The sequence below is a fragment of the Trachurus trachurus genome, assembly GCF_905171665.1.
Source record: "Trachurus trachurus genome assembly, chromosome: 18".
NCBI classification, from domain to species: domain Eukaryota; kingdom Metazoa; phylum Chordata; class Actinopteri; order Carangiformes; family Carangidae; genus Trachurus; species Trachurus trachurus.
This window is the reverse complement of record NC_139909.1, coordinates 5,481,715-5,496,379: the sequence shown is the minus strand read 5'-3', so window position 1 is coordinate 5,496,379 and position 14,665 is coordinate 5,481,715. Positions and strand designations below refer to the sequence as shown.

The following is a 14,665-nucleotide window of genomic DNA, read 5'->3' as shown; positions in this document are numbered from 1 at the left end:
AAAATGTAGTCACTTTAGTGTGGACATCATGTGTCGGTAAAGATACTTTGAAAATTATTGAGAAACACACAAGGACAAAAAACAGTTCAAGAAAAACAGGAAAGCTTTCTTCATCCCGGACATGACTTGCAGATACAACATGTTTCACAAAAGTACCAGTTCAGTGTGAGGCCAAACTCAGAGTAGTGAAAATGTTGCACCAGCTTTTACTGTATGTACAGTATTCAGTTGCTTGCGTTTCACAATAACCCTGCATAACCACTAACTCTGATACACACTGAAATGTAGATTAGTTTTTATTTTTTATTTTTCCCCCCAACTTAAATTGCTAAAAATGATCGGTGTTTAGAAACGCTGACAGAGGCCCAGTTACTTCCTCAAACACTATTTAGATGAAAAGTTGATTAATTAATTTGATAGCGTTGTTCTTCTCCAAATGGATGAAAATAAATATGAGAATGAATACTGTCAAGTGACAAGCAAGTTAATCAAATAGAAGTTAAAAAGTGCTCGGAAAAATGAAAAAAAAAAGTGCTTCAAATTGAGACAGAACAGAATTGTATTATCTTTTTTAATCTTTATAATTGTTTAATTTTTTGTTTTTCTTCATCACACTTGTTTTTTTATGCAAAGTCACTGATAAAAGGAAAACATTCAAAAATAAAACGTGTTTTCAGAGGTTAGAACAAGTTAGAAAGTTGTTATATATATATATAAAAGGGAATTGCTGTTTTTTACAATCTGGACCTTATTATGGCATAAAATACGATCATTTACTCACCCAGATAACTTTGATGTCATTACAAGTCGTTCCAACGAAATGAGCTCCAGCCGAGAGCCGCGTATATCCATATAATGGAGTCTACAGGGCAGCAGAATGCAGCCTCTAAATAACACATTATCTGCCACGAAACTCGTTCATTTCACCAATATTTTGTTATGATACACTAGTGCTATTCCCCTCTTATATGGATATACATGGCTTTCGGCTGAATCTAATTTTGTCGGAACAACTTGTAATGACACCAAAGTTCTGTGGTAAAATACGGCAATTCCCCTTTAAAAGCTGCGCTTTATGCCCCCAGTTACTGTGAATTTCCACCGATGGTTTTCTATGTCTTCGTCCTCCAGGACATGTGAGGGACCAGAGAGAGAGAGACTTGACTGAACTTCCAAGAACATGTTGACGGATACACAAAAAAACACTCTGCACTAAAATACTAAAATTTACAACCACACTCACTCACAGTTCTCGTCCACATGGCACTAATTAGCCCGAGGAGGACTCTGTTTTACTCAATATGCACTGCACTTATTATTTGCAGTTCCTCTAGGGCCCCCTGGTGGATTAAAGTTGTACTTACACCCTGCATTATCAAAATCTTGTAAATGATGGGACAGTACAAATAATGACAATTTGACAATTTGAGTTGCCTTGGTATGAAATGCGCTATATAGATAAAGATGCCTTGCCTTGCCTTGCCTTACAATGGTCCATAAAGCTCAACACACAACAACTGATGATACTCGCACAAAGGCCACAAACATGTTAAATTCAGTACTGACTCACATTCACATTACTTGTAAATCTTCACAACCTTTTCGTCTAGAGACAATATAAATATGACTATAAATACACAAATGAAAACTATGCTGCTCTCTCAAATCAGTTCCTTTCATCCGGGACCCACATGAAGATCATTTTTAGGTCTCTCACTGTGATCATCAATTGCCGCTATTATTTCATTGGGCATATTCATGTGGTGCTGTCTACGTAAAAGGAAGAGAAGGACAACTCATGAAGAAAACACAATGGAAATGTCCAAACTCACAAATCATCCACCAAATATGAATATTTGTACAGTTGAGCATCAATGAGCTGATCTGGGCATTTCATCACAAAATAATGTATTCATGATTTGATCATGTGAATAAATTATGCATCATTTATTGTGTAAATTAATGTAAACACATTATTATATGGCCTGTTACATTTTCTTTCAAGGGACAGAAAAGCTACAGCAAGAACTTCCACATTTTCACATGACAGATGACACCATCTGGACTGGAGACATGTAACTTTATCAAAGAAAGAAATGGAAATTGCTTTTGGCTTTTCTCTGAGTCTCTTCATACCACAATAATTTACTACTGTTTATTGCCACCTGATGGTGACATGTATGTACTGCAAGTACACATATTTTTAAAATACACCTCACCATACACGTCACAGCAGCTCCTCTTTATTATTAAAAGGACCTGTTCCCACACATATTTGTCTTTCGAAGTAGTTTGATGACCAAAAACGGAACCGTCTCTACCTAGAAGTTGAAAAATGGTTTTGCAGAAACTCAAAAAGAGTTTATGACAGTGGAAAACTCGAAGATGAAATTCTGAAAATTAATTAGTTAATTATTAGTTCAGTGTATTATTTTCAGTGTCTGTCATTAACATTGACTTGAGACGACTTGTACCTTGCATTAATATACTGTACACAGTATTTAAAATCAGCAACTTCACACCCAAAAAAAACAGTCTGAGTCAGATTATTGCAATGCTTCACACTTTTAATTGTTCATCAGACAAGAAAGAATAGTTCACTGTGCAGAGTAAAGTTGTGCTTAAAGCTTTTCTTTCCATAACACCTTCGGTTTAATACAGGCAGAGCCCATCCACCTCCTGTTTATGTCACTTGTCGCTTCCTTCCTTAAGTAGCGTTACAGCGATAAAGCAGAAATAAAGATGTGAAATAGATCATAGAGACTTCAGGTCATTGAGGATAATGACGGGGACTCGGTGCAGGAATCATTTGTTTCTCTTGACGCAGATGAATGGGAGACGTCTGTTACATTGGTAATCATCCCAGCACTTCTCACCTGTAAACAACAATGAAACGGTGGGTTTGTTCTGTATCACACCATTACATTTTTTCACATTTTAGCCTGTCATTTAAACCACTCGTACACAATAATAACTGAAATAGTGTATTGGATTACCTGCATGATTAATTCTCAAACAATGCTGACTTCCACTGTGGTTGTTAGGTTCTCCTGGGCACCAGTTTGAATAGTGGAATGAACTTCCATCACTCCACAACCAAACATTTTCCTACACAGCAGATATTATGAGTTTTAGACAAAGTATTTCAACAACTCATTTTTGTACATTAATGAATGAAATACCTCTTGTGCGTCAGAGCCTCCGATCCATGTTTCTTTTTGCTCATGAGTAGCGCTCATGATCAGCATCTGCAGCTGATGGTAGTCCTGGGCACTGTGCACCGACGCCAAGTTTGCACCCATGGACTCACAGTTTCTCTACAATGTAGAAAGTCACACAGAGAGAGAGAGTGTAAAACTAGACACTCATTAATCTGATAGTCAAGTTGAAACAAACGGAATAACCACAATTACCTCAGCTTTAGCCCAAGACAAGCGTTTTGGAATGTAGCGGAAACAGCGACCATTGAACAGAGACCAACCACCAGAACAAGAGATGGACCTCTTGACCAGGTGTCTCTCCACTGAGGACGAATCAATTACAGTTGAGTTTCAAGTTATAAGATTCTCTTCCCTATAAAGCTATAGTGTGTAACTTCTATGTGTCTGCAAATATCCGTTTCACCCAAGCCACGACAAGTGGAGATGATACAACGCTGATGAAGCCGTTCGGCTCCTCTAACACCTCGTGGCATTTGTTCTTTTTGTATTTGGTGTCTTTGGCGACATTCTCGCGCTGGCGCACAGGAAATAATGGTGCGTTCCAGGAAACCCGTAACTCGGATGGATGTTTTTCCGACCTGTGACCTCGTACCAGTTCGATCTGGTACGAGTTCACGGGTCAGAAGTCATGAGTTTGACGGCCTTTATAGTGCATTTTCATGGGTAACAGGTCGGAAAAACACGAGTTACAGGTTGGCTTGAACACTCGTCGTGACTTGAAGTCGTAACTTACGGGTTCAACAGCATAACGCATTCTACTCGGTTTTACCTGATAACGAGAAGGGAGGGGGGAGGAGAGCGCTGCTAGAAGCAACATGGCGGAGAACCCGAAGAAGCGACCAAGAAGAAGTGGATCCTACTAAAAAGAAAAAGCTGTCCCGTTCGGCAGAAGGTCTGTTGGCGAAGAGAGTGACAAGCGGTAGCGGTGGGGAGGGGAGGGGCGGGTTACACCGGGCCATACGCCATATTGAGGTGCCGGCCGTATCGTTGTAATAAGGCAGAAATCCTCTAGGGGGCGATAGAAGTTACGCACTATAGCTTTAATGATTGAAAATGGTGATGATCAAGGGTACAATATGTAGATGAAAATCCAGTCTGATCCCTGCACTGTATAACCCTGCAGATTATTTGGGACTAGAATAGAATACAATTTTATTTATCCCAGACGGCGATTATTACATGCTACAATATTCATTCGTTCAACACATTCATTAATTAGTTCAACGTCAAGTCAAAAGTCAATAGAAATCATAGATATAAATAAATAATTCAGAAAGGTGATTAAAATGGTTGCTGTCCAAGAGAAAAAGAAAGGCGGTTTGTCCTGTAGTACTAAAGAAGATTAGGGCCACTGTGGGAAAAAAAATTAAGTTCTGACTTTAAACTCAGAATTCTGACTTTTTTTTTTCTTCAGAAACATCATTGTTCAAGTATTATAGCTGCTGCGCAGCAATGGGTCGGGTCCGGGCTAATTTTGGCAAATTCTGAGCAACAAACAGGAGAATAGGAAGACAGGACAGTTGACCTTATAATGTTCAATTAGCATCAGTTGAGGATTGAACCCGCAACCTCTGGAACCAAAGACCGTTGTCTATCACACTGAGCTAATTGACAAGTGGCAGTTCAACAGTGGCTTCACAAATTGAGTAAGCCATTCACTGTCGTGCAGGCAGATTTGAAACCACAGTAAAAATAAAAATCAGTTTTTGAGGTAAAATAATGATATGTATTAGTCAAACATCTACTATGAATCTAAGATGTTAGGAGCCTTCGCACATGGACCAGTCCAAACTATTTGGATTTTTAAATTTAGAGGCTTGCTGTGATGCCACCATTAGGACAATTGTCTTGTGATTCGTGTTGAGGACAACTGACATTTTGATCTGTCATCATCATCATCACCCTTGCTGAGTCTTGAACTCACAACCTATGACACCAAGAACCAGCTCTTAACTCGCTGAGCTAATTGGCTGGTAGTGAGACGTGCTGTGTAGCTTCATTTATCCACTCAGGTGAGCCAGTGCCCGGGCAGCTGTTGTGATGAAATGGTCAAAATGTCAATAATTCAGTCATCTAAACAAAAATCTGATAATACATAAATTGCATCTTGACAGCATGGAAATGTTGGTGATTTGTTTTTAATGATAAGTGTTTTGCTTCATAAGAGAAAATATGATGTTTATAAATTCCACTCACACATTGGCTGCAGTTGTTCCCATGAGAGCAGAATTCAAAATGTTCTAGAAAATTCAGTTTTTGAGATAAAATTCTGATATTTGCCAAACTTCATCAACCATGACTCCAGAATATTCTCATTTTTTTTCAGGAAGGTTGAAAATGTATTTATCAAGAATTTGATGGTATACGTTTACAGTACTGTTTACAGTCAAACGTTTTCATGCACTGTAGGCTCAATTTTTGCTTAATCAAAAATCCGAGAAACAAGTTTTGTGGAGGACGGTCTGGAGATGCTCTCTAGCAAGTTTGGTGTCAATTGAGCAAAAATTGTGGGAGGAGATACATTTTAAAAGTTTTACAGTTATTGAAAAAAACAGAGTGATGGACTTCATAATTTGTAATAAGTTTAAGTGGACAAAAGTTTCAGCAGTATTGAGGCTACATTGTGGTGAAGTTTCAACACTGTAGCATCTACCGTTGGTTTGGTAGGAATTTTTAAAGTTTTTAAATTTAAACGCTTATTGTGCCCCCCCTAGGAGGGGGGGGCACATGTCCTTGGAGTTGAGTGAATCTGGCATGGGACTGAACCTTTGTGCAAAGTTTGGTGAGTTTTCGCCCATGGGAAGTATGACTTCCTTGGAAGAAGAAAGAAAGAAAGAAGAAGAAGAAGAAGAAGAAGAAGAAGAAGAAGAATTCCTAGGAATACAATAGTGTCCTGTCAGCTGCGCTGCCCGGACCCTAATAACATTGAAACCTTTTTAAAACCCAATTGTAGAAAAGACAACTTGATTAACAGAATTTGCCGGTTTTCGCTTTTTACATCACATTTTCATTCAAATCTAAAAGAATACCCACTGACCTTGATCACTTTTGGCGATTTCCTGTGGAAGAGCTGGGAAGATTTCAAACACAAGTTATTTTATTTTTTTCATTTGTTTCATCACAAACAAATACAGAAACATCATCTTTGTCTTTTTGATGCAATGCCCAGAACGACTTACCCACAGCTGTAGTCAGTGCCATCACGGCACAGACAAGAAGACACACAGTCAGCATCTTCATGTTTGGAAAACGAGAGACGGTGTAGCGGCGTCTTAAATACTATTTAATCATCTCATCATCTCACAGAATGAGGAACCAATGTAGCTTGGAATCTCACATTCATACTTCCTCTTAGTACATAGATGTATCTATCTATACACATTTTGTTATCAGCGCTTAACAGAAACAACAAAGGAAATGAAAACACACTTATTACAACAAGGAAACAAACATATCATAGAAACAGAGGTTAATGGATTAAAGTTACACAAAAATGTTGAAAGAATTGATGAAAAAGTGTGCCAAGTCCAAATGTACAACAATAATAATACATTTTTATTTATAAGCGCTTTTCCAGAAGCTCAAAGACACTTTACATACAATATATTCAATTAAGAACACAAGACATATAAATTCAGTTGAAAGCAGCAAAGACAGTATAAAACATAGAAAACAATATAAAACACACACAGAAATTATGTATTAAAAGCTGATTTAAAAAGGTGTGTTTTTAACATGGTCTTGAATGTTGGGAGGTGAGTGCAGGTGCGGATGGGTTTGGGGAGTGAGTTCCAGAGGGAGGGGGCAGCAATGGAGAAGGCTCTGTCCCCCCAGGTTCGGTGCTTGGTCCGTGTGGGTAGTGACAGGATGTTTCCTTCGGATGAGCGGAGGTCGCGGGAGGGGGTGTGGTGATGGAGCAGGTCTGTGAGGTAGGGGGGGGGGGGGGGGGGGGGGGCAAGTTATTAAGTGCTTTGTGTGTGAGGAGGATGATTTTGAACTGTATGCGGTGAGTGATGGGCAGCCAGTGCAGGTCACGGAGGACGGGGGTGATGTGATCTCTGGAGCGGGTGTGGGTGAGCAGGCGTGCGGCTGAGTTCTGGATGTATTGCAGTTTATTGAGAAGTTTGGATGGTGAACCATAGAGGATGCTGTTGCAATAGTCCAGTCTGGATGTGATGAATGCATGGATGAGGGTTTCTGCAGCAGAGAAGGTGAGTGAGGGGTGGAGACGGGCGATGTTCTTGAGGTGGAAGAAGGCGGTCCTGGTGATGTGGTTGATGTGGAGGTCAAACTTAAGCTGGCTGTCGAAGATGATTCCTAGGTTGCGGGTGTGGGATGAGGGAGACAGTGCAGTTATCAAAGGTGAGGGAGAAGTTGTGGCTGGCTTTAGAGCGGGATGTGGGGTCAATGATGATTATGTCCGATTTGTCACTGTTCAGTTGAAGATAGTTTGTTTGCATCCAAGATTTAATTTCTGTGAGACAGTTGCTGAGGGTGGAGTGGGTGTTGTTGGTGATGGCTTTGGTGGAGATGTACAGTTGGATATCGTCGGCGTAACAGTGAAAATGGAGTCCATGTTGACGGATGATCTGGCCAAGGGGGAGGATGTAGAGGATGAAGAGGAGGGGACCAAGCACCGACCCCTGGGGGACGCCTTGTGACAGGGGAGCGGTGGGGGAGGTGCAGTTGTTGATGCTGATGAACTGTTGTCGGTTGGTGAGGTAGGAGTGAAACCAGGAGAGTGCTGTGCCAGTGATGTGGAGAGAGGATTCCAGACGGGAGAGCAGGATGGAGTGGTTGATGGTGTCGAAGGCTGCTGTGAGGTCGAGGAGGATGAGGATGATGAGGTGTCCGGAGTCTGAGGAGAGGAGGAGGTCGTTGGTGACTTTCAGGAGGGCTGTCTCGGTGCTGCGTTTTGTACGGAAACCAGATTGGAATGATTCAAACAGGTTATTGCGGGTGAGGTGGGTTGTGAGTTGTGAGGCAACAGCACGTTCCAGGATTTTTGACAGGAAGGGGAGATTGGAGATGGGGCGGATGTTATTTGGGTTGTCAGGGTCTAGACCGGGTTTTTTGATGATGGGAGTGATGGCAGCCAGTTTGAGGGTTTGGGGGACAGAACCAGAGCAGAGGGAGGCGTTAATGAAGTCAATGATGAGTGGGGAGATGACAGGGAGGCAGTCCTTGATGAGTTTGGAGGGTATGGGGTCCAGGGTGCAGGTGGAGGTTTTTATTCCGGTCATGATGGTTGTGAGTTGTGCTGGTGATACTGGAGAGAAGTGGGTCAGGTACTGGATAGTGGTGGGTGGGGAGGCAGGGAGGGAGGCAGGCGGGGAGATGGGAGGGATCCTGGAGGTGTTGAGGTTACTGTAAATGGTGTTGATTTTTGTTTGGAAGAATGATAGGAATGATTGGCACTTTTCAGTAGTGAATGATGAGGAGGTGTTGTCGTGAGGTTTGAGAAGGGAGTTGATGGTGGAGAACAGAGCCTTGGGGTTTTCAAAGGCGGGGGGAAGGGGGGGGGGGATACGAGTGCTCGTGGTGGATACAAAGATAACTCCAGGTGTTGCGGGGTGCTCTTGAAGTTGAAAAATGTTTAGAGACGAAAAAAGCACAAGGCTTACTTCAGGCACTCACGCGCAGGAGACAAGGTGATGCGTAAAAAGCCTTTAATTAATCAGGGCATGGATACAAAAGAACGCCGACCGGTTTCGACCGACACGGTCTTCTTCAGGGCGTGGATCAAGGATCAGAGTCACAGGTGGGAGTCTCTTAAATAAACTCTGTGGGTGGGCCAATGGCTGGCTGCTAATCGAAAACAATAGATGATAAATTAATACAGGTAAACAATTACATTGTGCGTATCAACCAAAGAATATAATAATCAAAAATATATGTTAATCAAAGATTCTATAATCAAAGAATAATAATGAGGGCTATATTTATAGACAATGAGGACATACCAAACAAATAAGGAGAAATATACCCACACTGAATAGTCTAGAGCAAAGAAAATGTGGGGAAGCAAAGAAAAACGAAGAAACTTAATAATGGGTGTATCGAAAAAAACATGATTACAGTAAATCACAAGAGCCTGTGATAATTCTCTTGTGATTTAATGTTTTTTCGATACGTCTGTGCTGTCAATATGTAGATTAAAATCACCTAGGAGGAGAACAGATGGTGAGATGGCAGATAGCTGGGTTAGAAGGTCAGCAAGATCAGAAAGGAAGGAGGGATGTGGTTTGGGGGGGGCGATATATGATGGTTGTGACCAGAGGACAGGGACCAGAGAGTTTGTAGGTGAGGTGTTCAAATGAGGGGGCAGGAGGAATGGGGATGGTGGTTGTCTTGATGTTATTTCTGTAGATGGCAGCAATGCCACCTCCCCGGCCCTCTGTGCGGGGTTTAAACCTAATAAACCTAAATCAGGTGTGTTTGTTACAATCATCAATGAAAAACATTTCTGAGATGCGACAAATTCTAACAACTTCATATCTTGATTTTGATGTCTACTGTATACTGAAAAAATAAATATGTAGTTTGTAGACAAATGCTAAATAAACATATACATCCCAAAGTCTCTTAGTACACATTCATACCATATACAATACAGTCCAAAGTTCAGTTTAGAGACAGATATGTGAAAAATGAAAAACAGATATGAAATATAATAAACTTCCACATCACAAATAACATAGAAATTCACCATGAGAGATAATAAATGCATAATAATAAATAAACATTTACAAATTATTACATTTTTCATGTTTGATCAAAGTGGGAAGGGACATCTCGGACAAGGTGTCCATTAATTTGACTTCAATGGATTGTCCTTGTCAATGGATTTCAGTCACTCTTATCTTTCAAAAGCTTGAACTCTTTAAAATATGGTTGTGTGAGTTTAATCTAAGGACAGTCTCAAGAAACAGTTCAGTTTCCATAAATGGAAATGTTTCATTCAAACCACATTTTTCTGCTTTGCATCAGATGCTATTGTAATCATGCTCAGTTAGTAAGTTGTAAAACTGTTGAATGTTTAGATGCACCAATGTGCCCAATAATTGGTAAAAAAAAAAAAAAAACATATGAGGAAATGAGCAGAGGAGAAATTCTGTATTAAACATCAGCAGATATATATATATATTTTTTTTTTTAATCAAGAAAAACAGGAAAGCTTTTTTCTTGCCGAACATGACTTGCAGATAAAGTCCTAACACATTTCTCAAAAGTACCAGTTCAGTGTGAGGCCAAACTCAGAGGTGTGAAAATGTTGCACCAGCTTTTACTGTATGTATTCTCTTCTAACTTGAATTGCTAAAAATGATCGATGTTAAGAAACACTGACAGAGACCCAGTTACACTATTTAGACGAAAAGTTGATGAATTAATTTGATAGCGTAGTTTTTCTCCAAATGGATGAAAATAAATATGAGAATTAATACTGTCAAGTGACAAGCAACTTAATCAAATAAAAGTTAAAAAAGATGTTGCATGAGACTGAAAAAATAGTACAATGTTTTTATGTTTTCTGGATGCATCCAAAGCCTTTGACAAAGTCAATCATGGAAAGCTGTTTGTCAAATTGCAGGAGCGCGGTGTTCCACCGTACATGATTAGAATATTGCATGTACATCAAAATATGCATGTTAGATGGGGTACAAGTTTATCTGCACCCTTCCTTGTAGCTAATGGTGTGAGACAAGGAGGAATCTTATCACCTGTCCTCTTCAATCTGTATTTGGATGATCTGTCTTCTAGACAGTTGAACCAGTGCAGGACTGGATGCATAGTGGGAGACAGACAGACTCATTAATCACTTGGTTTATGCTGATGACTTGGGCATTATATCGCCCTCTAGTGTTGGGCTACAGCAACTGCTGAGAATCTGTTCTTGTCATAGTATGCAGTTTGATATTGTGTTTAATTCAGCAAAAAGTGTGATTATGATTGTAAAAACAAAGGAGGATAGGAATACACAGTTCCCCTCCTTTTTCTTAGCTGGTCAAGCACTTGGTGTTGTGAAAAAAGTTAAATATCTGGGCCACATAATCAGAGAAGATCTATGTGATGATGATGACGTTCAACGTCAGTGTTGTAAACTCTATGCACAGGCCAATATGCTTAAAAGGAAATTCAATAAGTGTACAGAGGATGTAAAGATAGCCCTGTTCAGATCATATTGTACTACACTGTACACAGCACTTGTGGTGCAAGTACAGTGCTGCAAAAATGAGAAAACTGTTGGTAGCTTACAATGATGCATTTTGAATATTACTTAGGCGCCCAAGATGGACAAGCGCGAGTCATATGTTTGTATCTTGTAATGTATCCACCTTTCATGCTCTTTTAAGAAATTACATGTACAGGTTCAGGTGTCGACTTAACCAGTCAAGCAATAGCATCATAGTTGCACTAGCTACACACAGTGATACAAAATACTTGTCAGGTCTTGGAGACACTGCAACAGGTGTCTGTATGTGTTTTAAATTTATGATGGTGTTTTTTATCTTGTATTGTATGTGTTTTTGTATTGTCTCCCCATAATGGACCTGAGTCCGTAATAAAAGATTATCTATCTATCTATCTATCAATACTATGTGCACTTTTTATGTGTATGTGTACACTATGTGCACCCTAAATTGCATAATGTGTATGTGAATGTGAATATGCGTATTTGTATGAAGTATGACATGTTTTTAGGAGGTAGCTGTGTTATCACCCGCGCCCAAGACAAATTTCCTGTCAAGGACAAATAAAGTTAATCTTAATCTTAACATTGACTTGAGAATTGCTAACTAAAGTTTTGTACCTTCTATTATTAGCCTATATATTGAGGTGTTAAAGATCAACAACTTCCAAAACTTCCCAAACAAACAGTCAGAGTCAGATTGTTTCAATGCTTCACACGTTTAATTTTCAGACAAGAAAGAATAGTTCATTGTGCAGAGTAAAGTTGTGCTTAAAGCTTTTCTTTCCATAACACCTTCGGTTTATTACAGGCAGAGCCCATCCACCTCCTGTTTATGTCACTTGTTGCTTCCTTCCTTAAGTAGCGTTACAGCGATAAAGCAGAAATATAAGATGTGAAATAGATCATAGAGACTTCAGGTCATTGAGGATAATGACGGGGACTCAGTACAGGAATCCATTGGTTTTCTTGACGCAGATGAACGGGAGACGTCTGTTACACTGCACATCATCCCAGCACTTGTTAGCTGTAAACAACAAACACACACGAGTCAGTCAGTGCTGCACAAAGCATCACATGAAACTAGAAGAAGACGAGAAACAATGGGTTTGGTTCTGTATCTCACTGTTCAGAGACAATTGGTATCAATATCAAATTGACATTAGATCAATTTCTAAAAAAAAATCACATTGTAGTCATTTAAACCACTCATACACAATAAAAACTGAAATAGTGTATTGAATTACCTGAATAATTCATTTGCAAACAATCCTGTCTGTGGTTGTTAGGTTCTCCTTCGCACCAGCTTGAATAGTGGAACGAACTTCCATCACTCCACAACCAAACCTTCTCCTAGACAGCAGTTAAAGAGATTATGTGTTTTAGACAAAGTATTTCAACAACTCATTTTTGTACATTAATGAATGAAATACCTCTTGTGCGTCAGAGCCTCCGATCCATGTTTCTTTTTGCTCATGAGAAGAGCTCATGACCAGCATCTGCAGCTGATGGTATTCCTCGGCGCTGTGCACCGACGCCAGGTTTGCACTCATGGACTCACAGTTTCTCTACAATGTAGAAAGTCACAGAAAGATTGTAAAACTAGACACTTGTTAATCTAACTGTCAGATTGAAACAAACAGAATAACCACAATTACCTCGGCTTTAGCCCAAGACAAGCGTTTTGGAATGTAGCGGAAACAGCGACCATTGAACAGAGACCAACCACCAGAACAAGAGATGGACCTCTTGACCAGGTGTCTCTCCACTGAGGATGAATCAATAACAGTTGAGTTTCAAGTTATATTTTAGATTTTCTTCCCTTTATTGATTGAAAAAAACACACACATCATTAAGGGTTAACGTATGTAGATGAGTAACCCTGCAGGTTATTTTGGACTAGAGCACTGGAATAAGAGAGTAACGACACCACCATTGACTCCCGTGGTAAGGGTTTTGCGCCCCGAGTGGCAGCATATGTGTATTGCAAAAGTGCCCAGAAAACTCATTCACTCCAATGTATGTGTGTTGCCCACTTGCTTGTAAATTGATGAAAACGGCCGTGTTTTTGTTTTTAGTGTCTTGGTCATATCAGATTACACTTACAATTTTTTTATATATATAAAATGTAGATTGAAACATTTATGTAGAAAACTGTTGTTGTTTTTTGTTTTTTACTCACCTATGTGTTAATGTTTATCTGTAAGGGGTCCACGATGATGCTATTAATGTGGGTGATCTATAAATGTCCTTAAATTATTGAAAATACCGCACTTGCTCATTCACCAACAATGCAGAGTTGTCAGTTCTTGGGCGCTTTTGCAATACCCATATTCCGCCATCAGGAGGCGCTTCCATTGGACCAATGCGTGTCGTTACTCTCTTATTCTTATTTGGACTAGAGTAGAATACAATACAATACATATATTTATTTATCACAGAGGGTAATTAACTTTTGCATCTACCATTATTATATACAATATTCATTTGTTCAACACATTCATTAATTAGTTCAAAGTCAAATCCCAGTACAGAAACAGCATACATGATCATATAATGCAAAAAATGGATAAATAATTAAAAAAGCAAGAAGTTAATTTAAGGGAGCAGTCATCAAGAAAACACAAAATCATAGATAGAAATAAATAAATAATTCAGAAAGGTGAATAAAATGGTGCAGGTTTAAAAACCTAATGGCACAAGGGATACAAGACGTGGAAAGATGCTTTTCTAGACTTCCTGTAGTACTGAAGAGGATTAGGTTTTTTTTTAAAAAGTGCGTAATGACTTTAAACTCAGAATTCTGACTTAAAAAAAAAAAGTCAGAATTCTGAGTTTAAAGTCATAACTCAATCCTCTTCCATACATAGAAACCAATACGCAAAAATGTAATTACTGTATTAAGATTCATCATCATTCAAGTATAACATTGAAACCTTTTTTAAAAACCAAAATGTAGAAAAGACAACTTGTTTAACAGAGTTTGCCAGTTTTTGCTTTTTCAGTAACATCACATTTTCATCAAAATCTAAAAGAATACCCACTGACCTTGATCGCTTTTGGCGATTTCCTGTGGAAGAGCTGGGAAGATTTCAAACAGAAGTTATTTTATTTTTTCATTTGTTTCATCACAGACAAATACAGAAACATCATCTTTGTCTTTTTGATGCAATGCTCAGAACGACTTACCCACAGCTGTAGTCAGTGCCATCATGGCACAGACAAGAAGACACACAGTCAGCATCTTCATGTT

At 39.3% G+C, this 14,665-nt stretch overlaps 2 protein-coding genes across 2 annotated transcripts; both read right to left on the bottom strand.

Annotated features, from left to right (window-relative positions):
* Window positions 1-2,610: 2,610 nt before the first annotated feature.
* Window positions 2,611-6,481, bottom strand: LOC311002076 (ladderlectin-like). The gene is made up of 6 exons (XM_083993295.1): window positions 6,401-6,481; window positions 6,259-6,291; window positions 3,414-3,523; window positions 3,183-3,317; window positions 2,997-3,108; window positions 2,611-2,876 (listed from the first exon to the last, which is right to left on the bottom strand). Exons 1-6 carry the CDS (start codon window positions 6,459-6,461, stop codon window positions 2,806-2,808), a joined length of 522 nt encoding a protein of 173 aa, XP_083849421.1. The 5' UTR covers window positions 6,462-6,481; the 3' UTR covers window positions 2,611-2,805.
* A 5,664-nt stretch (window positions 6,482-12,145) lies between these two features.
* LOC311001478 (ladderlectin-like) lies at window positions 12,146-14,662 on the bottom strand (the record flags this gene model as incomplete). The annotated part of the gene is made up of 6 exons (XM_083992566.1): window positions 12,146-12,439; window positions 12,660-12,765; window positions 12,846-12,980; window positions 13,071-13,180; window positions 14,461-14,493; window positions 14,602-14,662. The coding sequence occupies 6 exons, from the start codon at window positions 14,660-14,662 to the stop codon at window positions 12,357-12,359; spliced, it is 528 nt and encodes a 175-aa protein (XP_083848692.1). The 3' UTR covers window positions 12,146-12,356.
* Window positions 14,663-14,665: the final 3 nt, after the last annotated feature.